At 35.8% G+C, this 9,477-nt stretch overlaps 1 protein-coding gene and 1 pseudogene across 1 annotated transcript; both read left to right on the top strand.

Annotated features, from left to right (window-relative positions):
- The window catches only part of LOC107664026 (MAM and LDL-receptor class A domain-containing protein 1-like), a 21,038-nt pseudogene extending 20,417 nt beyond the window's left edge, over positions 1-621 (top strand).
- A 3,074-nt stretch (positions 622-3,695) lies between these two features.
- LOC107664025 (plexin domain-containing protein 2-like) lies at positions 3,696-8,239 on the top strand (the record flags this gene model as incomplete). Its single annotated transcript, XM_016454468.1, has 12 exons — positions 3,696-4,025; positions 4,968-5,039; positions 5,118-5,258; positions 5,367-5,436; positions 5,584-5,706; positions 5,775-5,893; positions 5,997-6,096; positions 6,552-6,647; positions 6,901-6,982; positions 7,107-7,167; positions 7,259-7,445; positions 8,202-8,239. Coding segments are annotated over exons 1-12 (1,218 nt in total), but the record flags the coding sequence as incomplete, so codon positions are not given.
- Between the last annotated feature and the right edge of the window lie 1,238 nt (positions 8,240-9,477).

The raw sequence follows: 9,477 nt of genomic DNA, 5'->3' as shown, positions 1-9,477 counted from the left end.
TCATGGAACATGATCTTTACTTAATGTCCTAATGATTTTTGGCATAAAAGAAAAATCAGTAATTTTGACCCATATTATATATTTTTGGCTATTGCTACAAATATACCCCAGCGACTTGAGACTGGTTTTGTGCTCCAGGGTCACATATTTTGTTGCAGCTGCTAATTAAGATACAAACTTAATGGTTCGATTACTGATCAAAGCTCATTTTAATTTGGCACTCAGCAAATGTTCATTTTGAACCCTGCTCATATGTATTTGTGTAAATTAATTAGATTGTGCTGTAAATTGTGACTTTGTCAAATCCTACAGCAGATACTGTCTTTTTTAAAGCAAATGCATTTGTTGGTTTGTTTAGCTGTAGGTATTGGTGTTGGAGTGGGAGTGACACTCTTTGTGATATTTACTGTTGGCACTGTCCTTTTTGTACTGAATAAAAAAAGAAAAAGGTATGTACTGCTCATTACATGGACAATTTAACGAGATAAAAATGAAAAGAGTCTTTGAAATGTCTTGTTTATTTACAGGGAATCTATGCGTGAAAATGACGTGCTTGATAGTAACTTTTCTTATAGCCACTTTGACTGCAATATGAGTGTGGGTATTTTTTCTATACTATAGACTATACTATACTAAAGTTTCACAATTTGAGTTGAATTACTGAAATAAATGAACTTTTCCATGACATTCTAATTTATTGAGATGCACCTGTACATGCATATAGCATTGTAAGAATTTGGCTTTCCACTACTATTTTTGCCAGGGTTTAAAATCTACAGGAGAGAACAGCAACTCCAGGAATATTTCACTTTCAGCAGATGGAAATGCTGTCTTTTACATAAGATCTTTTACATAAGATGATAAAGAAGATAATCGCAAACTCAAACAGAAACAAATCTTTATAAATCTTATGTCACCTACTGTATATCTTTATTATACTGAGAAACAATTGCAGTCCCCCAACCATTTGGATTAACTGTAGCCATATGGCCTTTAAATGCCTGACTGACTGAATCATTGCCAGGATCATGCCATTTTGGCGATATGGGGGTGCTCAATGTCTGATTTCACATAGAACTAGTGGTTTTCTTCCAGTAAGTTAATATGCAGCCTATTATGATAATGCTGTAGGCTAAATAAAAATGTGAAAAGAAAGAAGCTTTTAATAAATATTTTTAACGTGTGTGAATAAACCCAACAACGTCTGTGACAGATTTAAGTTTCACTTTCCATGATCCGTGACCGACAGAGGAGCATCTCGGCGGCAGGGATTTAAATCTTTAACATTGTCTGGAATAAGATTTCTTTCTTTTTATTTTATTTATTGATCACTCAGGGTTATCTAATTTAACTATTTGTGGCTTGTGTTTTGAATATATGTTCCCCTGCACTTTAGGCATTTTGCACACATTTGTCTTGCACCTTGTGACTTGATTCTGACTTATTTCGTTTTTTTTTTTTTTTATTAAAAAGGTGTATTCTGTTCTAATATAATTCTGTAAATTAATTTTTGATTGTTTTTGGGTGCATCGATGTTTCGCTGTACTTAGAGCATGATCGCACAGGCAATTTAGACGATTTAATTTGATTTGCCGACATGAAATGTCTTCGTTGCAGCCTTTCGCAATTGTTTATTTGTTATTTTTTTAGGTTTATTGATCCAAAATGTTTTTATACATTTTCTTCTATATCTTTGTGATGTTCTGTACATCGTGGCTTTAAAATGTTATGACGAATCGTTTTACGAATGTTTATCCACATTGCCTTTCATTTCAACTTAGAAAAGATAAAATGGTATTGTCAGTTTCGTTGATCGCTGGACAGGCAGTTTTGGTGGCTTTATTAGAAAATTGTTTCTGTGGGCTGTGTGTGAAAGAAAATAAAAGTTGTCTTACCCACTTGTTGACTACCTGGTGTCCACTATCAGTCAACTATAGGCATTAGGCAAGACCTGACTATTCTGATTTGAATATGTAAATGCTTAGTCTGGGCATTAGTCCATAGAAAGCCCTAGTGTTTTCATTTATTTTTAAAACTTTTTTATTTTATTTACACTTTTACCTACAATTTAGCAGTGTTGCCAATTTAGCTACTTTGTAGCTAGATTTAACGACTTCCCCACCCCATTTGAGACTTTTTTCAAAAGTTTAGGGACAAATATAGCAACTTCTAGTTCTCATCTTGCCCACTGATCTACGTTCATCTTTATATAGATCAGTGAATTTGCCATTGTGATGTCATCTAGTGACATTTAGCTACCAGTTTTAGCTACTTTCAATTGAAAGCAGTTGGCAACACTGCAACTTAGTAACAAGCCAGAGAGGCCTACTAATGTGCTAATATTTTATTTGGAGTGTTGGGAATTCACTTTATAAGGCTGAAAATATTATCAGTAAACTCTGTTATATTTAAAGCTCTTCAGTTTTATATGACACCACATCATATGACTGCACTCAAAATTTAGTTCTCATGTACTGAAAATGGATTTTGACCTTTAACCTTTAACCTTTTTGAATTCACCTCTAGACTTCCTTATTTCCTTTTTTCAAAAATGCAATCTCCGCAAACAGAGGCTCGGTTGGAATACATTGGATTTAAACCACTTTATTAAACCTTTAAATCTTGAGTTGACCTAACATCGTTCAGGAGAGGGCTGTCTGACATTTCCAAACCAAAGGGCCAGAGAATCTTCTCAGCTCTATGAGACATGTCACACTCCCCTAATCCACTCATTTCTCACAGGAACCAGTTTCCTAACGGTAAACCAGCACTCCCTCCCTCTTACTGCCTTTCAAACAAGCACACACACTCTCACATAACCACATTCAGCCATACGAGTAGGCCTACAAGCAAGGACCAAATCACGTTTAAGTGCTCAGATGAATCAAAATGAAAGGTGAAAGTTTTTATGTCTGTAATGTCTGTTAAATGACTTTAAGCTTTGCTAAACCACTGTTTAATATGGCTCTGTTTATGCTGACACAAAGTCTGCTGTAATGTTCAGAAGACATGGTTGACTCCAGAGTGAAATGCTCAATGTGGTTAAATACTGTATATTTAGAAGTGTTTTTACAAAGAAAAAAGCATCGCATTTTAGATTTCTGTGCTTCCTGTGTGCACATTCACTTTGTGAAAAAATGTGTAATGTTGCCTTCAAGTACATTTAGGAGTACACTACCCAGTCAACACGTGAGATCATGCGATGATCACACCTCACATTGTGACCACAGTATGAGCGCACAGTGAGTGTGCAGTGACCTCACATTGCAACCATCGTATGAGCATAGTGAGTGTGCAGTGACCTCACATTGTGACCATAGTAAGATGAAATTCTACATGTTTGTGATATTACTGACCAATATTGATGAGAATCGTGTGAGCTCATGGTGACATCATTGTGAGATCAAATTGTTGACTGGGTAGTATAAAGATGACAAACATTAACTAAATGTTTGATGACAAACATTAACTAAACTATATTTCAAAATGACAACATTTTTGATCCACTTCAAATGTTGACTACTGTAGTTTCTTCTGAAATATAGTTACCTTAATTATTACTATATTGCCACTTTCATCTTCTTTTTCTAGTGACGGTGGAAAATATTATTTTATTTATTTTTATTAAACTTCAACAACAGAACAAATAAAGTACCGTTACAGGACTATAAATACGTGAAATAAACGAGCATAATATGTAAAATACAAAATTTTTATACAAAATTCACATTTTTATTGTAAACTCTCATGAACTCATGCACGTCACTGGACAGTCTCACGTGGGCGTGTTTGGAGCTGAACGTGCCGCATTAAGCGCATCAGTCGCGTGCAGTTCAACAACTTATCTGGCTTCTTCATTTAAATGTACAAAGAAGACACATTAAATGTAGTTGGTTATGGCACTGCCGGCAAGACCACATATTTTCTTAGGAATTTTTGCAGTTATTCAGATTAAATTTACCTTACAGGAATTGCCATCCAGTGGTAAGTTTTTTAGTTTTTTTGCATGTTTTCATTCAGTCTTCTAAATACGCAATACGAGTTACCTATAGTTATTTAAGAGTTACTTACTTCATAATTTCTAAATAAAAAAATTAAATCTCACTACCCGCAAACTGAGGTAAAGTAATAACTCCTAATACTGTAAAATGGTCACGTTAAACTTTCACTTAAAACTTTATAATTTTTGTTATTATTCTATGGCTTTTAATACTGCTTTGGCCTCTGATTTTATTGTTTATTGTTGAATGTGTAACTCTATTCATATAGACCACCTATATATTTTTAGCAGTACAAAATATATAAATGTAAAAGCATTTCATTATAGAACATATGCGTTTAAACAATTGACTGTATTAACTGGATTTTTTAAACATATTTTTAAGATCCAGGCAAAAATAGTGTTTGTCATTGACCCATAAATCATCTAAGAGGCATTGGCATCCATTATTATTGATTAGAACAGAAAGATTATTGCTTGGCTTTGTCACGAAGAAGCAGTGTAGCTGTAATGAATATTAATAAAGTAGCTACCCATGCAGAAGATTTTTTGGCCCATGTATGCTCTCTGAACCCTGCGGTCTCTGTCAGCATGTTGAAAATAAATATGATAGACCTTTGGGCATATCACATAGTTACAATGCCAGACAGGAATCTCAAGCTTTTATTGAGGGATATTCTAACATTAATATCAGATTACTCTGGAGATATTGGTACAGTATAGAAGTAATGTTGGCAGAATTCAAATGAGAAGGACACAGGAAAGAAGTGAGCAAACAGAAACTGTGTTACCCCAGTCAAAACACTGTCCTGCCCTCACACTCCCCCATCCAGCACTATGAGGAATTCTGAGCATGTTTCACCCTCTCCTGTGAAAGAAGTACTTTGGACACACGCTTTGGATGTCACTGCAGGATGTGAAGAACTGTGTGTATTTGCATTAAATGTCATTTTCATCCACTGAAGAGCACAGCAGATTGGATTCAGAGCGCTTTCCAGAAGGTGTGACAAATGAGAGTCATGACAACTTATCCATTAAGGTGAACATCCAGGAATGTATTGTCTATATATACCTCCACATGTTTTCATCTGAAATAATGTGCATATTTGTGCATTAGAGAGATATGGATCATATCTACTACACATCCAAATTCTATGGGCCCACAGATAGTCCAGACAAGGATTTGTGGGTAAATACTGAGCAAATGGACATGGGAAGAGTTCATGGAATTCTCTCCAACACACATTGCCAAACTTTGGTACGATCATACAATCACCTACAAAGTGTTCTTAAAAGTACTTTTTTTGTAATGCATTTTTTTTACTCATTTTGTACATAATTTAGTGGGGTTTTCTTTATCTTATAGCGAGTGAATCTGTCCTTTCATTTCCCTTTCTACGGACATTCATTAAGGGAAATACATGTAGCTACAGGGGGTGAGTGATATATTTAAACTTTCTAAGCATTATTTGAAATATAAATCTTTTGTAGCATTATACATTTCTTTAATGTCACTTTTGATCAATGTATGCATCCTTGCTGAATAGAAGTGTATATTTTATATCTATTAAATTTCTATTCAGGTTTCATCTACACAGGAGATGTTATCCACAAAATGCTGACTGCTACTCAGTACATCGCTCCTCTCATGGCTAATTTTGACCTCAGCATCTCACAGAATTCCACAGTCATTTACTGTGATAATGGTAAAATGATTTATTTGTATTGTCGTGTTATGTTTGAATGGCTGTATTATTAATCTACTTTCTGTTAGGCACAGCTCTTGTTGTGCAGTGGGACCATGTGTATCTCCAGGATGTGTCTCATGTCGGCAGTTTTATCTTCCAGGCAGCTTTATACAAGGATGGCAGAATCACCTTTGCATATAAAGAGGTTGTTTTTTTTTGTTTTTATATACTTCTTGGTTTTACAGCTGCCATCACCATATTGATGTAGATGAAGCAAGGTCTGACTGTAGACTCTCACCTGCTTTTAGGTTCCCATTGACATTAGCAAGATCAAATCAGTGAATCATCCTGTGAAAGTTGGGCTCTCTGATGCATTTGTGATTCTTCATAAGATTGAACAGCTTCCCAGTAAGTAACTCTTCTTGAATAGGAAAATAATACTTCTCTCTCTTTTTTTTTATTTATTAATTCTGCCTTCACCAGTGTTATTTTAGTATTATTTATATACTATTATTTATTACAATTTTGAATTAGTTTTTACTTTTATATTTTCAGTTTTCATTTGAATTGTTTTATTCATTTTGTGCGCTTGTCTTTTTTTTCTTTAATTTTTTATATTTAGCATTGATTTTTGTTTGTTTTAGCTTTAGTAATTATAGTACTTAAACTTTTATTTTATTTCAGTTAGTTGCCATAACAACATGTCTAAATTTCATTTTAGTTTAAATCAAGTTTTTCCATACAATTTTATATTTTATTTCAGCTTTATTTAAAATAATGAAAACAATTTGAATAATTTTAGTTTTAATGATCAATACTGATACCAGCCCTCCATTCTGTTGTTGTTGTTTTTTTCATGACAGATGTTAAAAGGAGAACAATATATGAATATCATCGGGTAGAGCTCTTAAAATCCAAGATCTCAAACGTCACTGCTGTTGAGATGCTTCCTCTACCAAGTGAGTCCAAACTGCTGACAGAACAGGATTCAGCTCAGATGGAATAGGTTTCATTTATGGAAAATAGCGCTGCATAGAACTCTAATTAATTAATATATTTTCCTAGTACTAAGACCAATGTAACTTTGTGTTTAAAAGCCTCTGTGACTCGTTTTCCATGGTTGGACTTGAGTGTATTTAATCACATATTGTGAGAAGTAGTACCCACGTCTTTCACACATCTCTGTTAAAATGTTGCTCCTCCTGTTGTCAGCCTGCCTTCAGTTCTCCAGCTGTGAGACGTGTGTTACGGCTCAGATCGGCTTCAACTGTAGCTGGTGCAGTCGCCTACAGAGGTATACACTTGGTTCACTTGTGTTTTTGATGCAAATAGTCAGATAGATTAAGTGCAGTGTGTTTCAACTTTAAGTCTAGTGATAAAGCAGGACTCAACAGCTGCAGATATTGTTTCTCCTGCAGATGTTCCAGTGGTTTTGACCAGTATCGTCAGGACTGGGTTGACAGTGGGTGCTTAATTGAGGTGAATAGATACAGCATATCCTCCACTTTCATCTTCTTGAGTCGTTGCTCTGTTCCCCATTTTTACTAACTTAATGTAGTTGTATTTGAAGATAAAGAACCAGAGCTGTGACAGAAAGCAGCCTGGCATTAGAAGCAGCACTCCAGCGGTGCAGACAGGAGTGACGGCAGTGTCTATAACTACAACAACATCACCCACATCAGCCTCCTCAGTCACCACCAAACTCACCAGCACACCCTTATTCATAAGAAATCTTTCTACCAGCATCCTCACAGACGGTGTGTATCAGTCTTATTACAGTATGTCCTGCAGCTCATTGAGAGGATATTTTTTTCATTATGTCTTGCTCCCAAATGAGACCAATTATAAGAGCCCTACAAACCGAGATAAAATCGACACCTGCACAGCTTTTTTTCCTTAGGCCATAACCTTTTTCAACATGACACTTAATCCATAATCCAAAATTGACCTTTCATCTGCAGAATAAACTTCCAGTTTTTGTATCAGTTGCACTGTTTAACATTGAAAACATTTGGTTTCTGTGCTGCATGTTACTTTGAATTGAAAATTCTGTCAAATTCTGTCATCATTTACTACTCTACCTTCATGTCGTTCCAAATTTGACTTTCTTTCATCTGTGGAACATATAATAAGATATTTTGAAGAATGTTGGTAACCAAACTGTTTTGGTGCCCAATGATATCCAATGTATACAGAAAAAAAAAATCTCAAAATATCTTCGATGATACCTTTCTAAAATATCTGACCTTCTAAAATACTTTTTATGTTCCACAGAGGAAAGAAAGAATACAGGTTTGGAATGACATGAGGGAGAATAAAATATGACAAAAGTTTGGGTGATCTCATTACGTCTTTGCCGTAGCAACCACACAAATACCATAGCAATCATGTAGAAAAGCCCAGAACCCCCTGACATTGTGGCAAGTACAATTCACATTTCCGGAAAATGTAAAAATCTGGTTTTAATTGTTCTTTACAAGCAAATGTAAATATCTTCTTTTGTTCTCTTGCAGACTCACAGATGGACATTATAGAGAAGCAAACAGAGGAAATATTTTATTATATCTTTTCATGTGACAACACTGAAGAAATCCTTCGGAGACTGGGCCGCAGGGCAGTATTCCAACATGATAACGACCCCAAACACACCTCCAAGACGACCAAGACAGGTAAACGTGATGGATTGGCCAAGCATGGGCATCCTCAAATGGAAGGTGGAGGAGCGCAAGGTCTGTAACATCCACCAGCTCCGTGATGTCGTCATGGAGGAGTGGAAGAGGACTATATGGAAAATAATGGTGGGCGCACAAAATATTGACACTTTGGGCCCAATTTGGACATTTTCATTTAGGGGTGTACTCACTTTTGTGGCCAGCGGATTAGACAATAATGGCTGTGTGTTGAGTTATTTTGAGGGGACAGCAAATTTACACTGTTATACAAGATTTCTTCAGTGTTGTCACATGAAAAGATATAATAAAATATTTACAAAAATGTGAGGGGTGTACTCACTTCTGTGAGATACTGTATATATACAGTGCTGCTTGAAAGCTTGTGAACCCTTCACAATTTTCTAAATTTCGGCATAAATATGACCCAATTCATTATCAGATTTTCACACAAGTCCTGAAAGTAGACAAAAAGAACCCAATTAAACAAATGAGACAAAAATATTTTCTTTGTCATTTATTTATTGAGAAAAATGACCCTGTGTGGAGCAAAAGTATGTGAATCGCTATGATTAGCTGTTAATTTGAAGGTGATATTAGAGTCCATCTATTCAGAGGTGTTTTCAAACAGTGGAATGACTCTCAGGTGCCCTGTTTTATTTAGAGAACAGGGATCTATGAAAGTCTGATCATGTTTGCGGAAGTGAATCATGGCACGAACAAAGGAGATCTCCGAGGACCTCAGAAAAAGAGTTGTTGTTGCTCATCAGGCTGGAAAAAGGTTACAAAACCATCTCTAAAGAGTTTGGACTCCACAAATCCACAATCAGACAGATTGTGTAGAAATGGAGGAGATTCAAGACCACTATTACCCTCCCCAGAAGCGGTCGACCAACAATGATCACTCCAAAAGCAAGACTTTGTAATAGTCTGCGAGGTTGCAAAGGAACCCATGGTAACTTCTAAGCAACTTAAGGCCTTTCTCACATTGGCTAATGTTAATGTTCATGAGTCCACCATCAGGAGAACACTGAGCAACCATGGTGTCCATGGCAGAGTTGCAAGGAGAAAGCCACTGATCTCCAAAAAGAAAATCACTGCCCATCTGCAGCTTGCTAAA

This window comes from Sinocyclocheilus anshuiensis, unplaced genomic scaffold (genome assembly GCF_001515605.1).
Source record: "Sinocyclocheilus anshuiensis isolate Anshui unplaced genomic scaffold, SAMN03320099.WGS_v1.1 scaffold23, whole genome shotgun sequence".
Taxonomy (NCBI): Eukaryota; Metazoa; Chordata; class Actinopteri; order Cypriniformes; family Cyprinidae; genus Sinocyclocheilus; species Sinocyclocheilus anshuiensis.
Note: the sequence above shows the minus strand (reverse complement) of the source record. Positions and strands in the feature narration are given on the sequence as shown.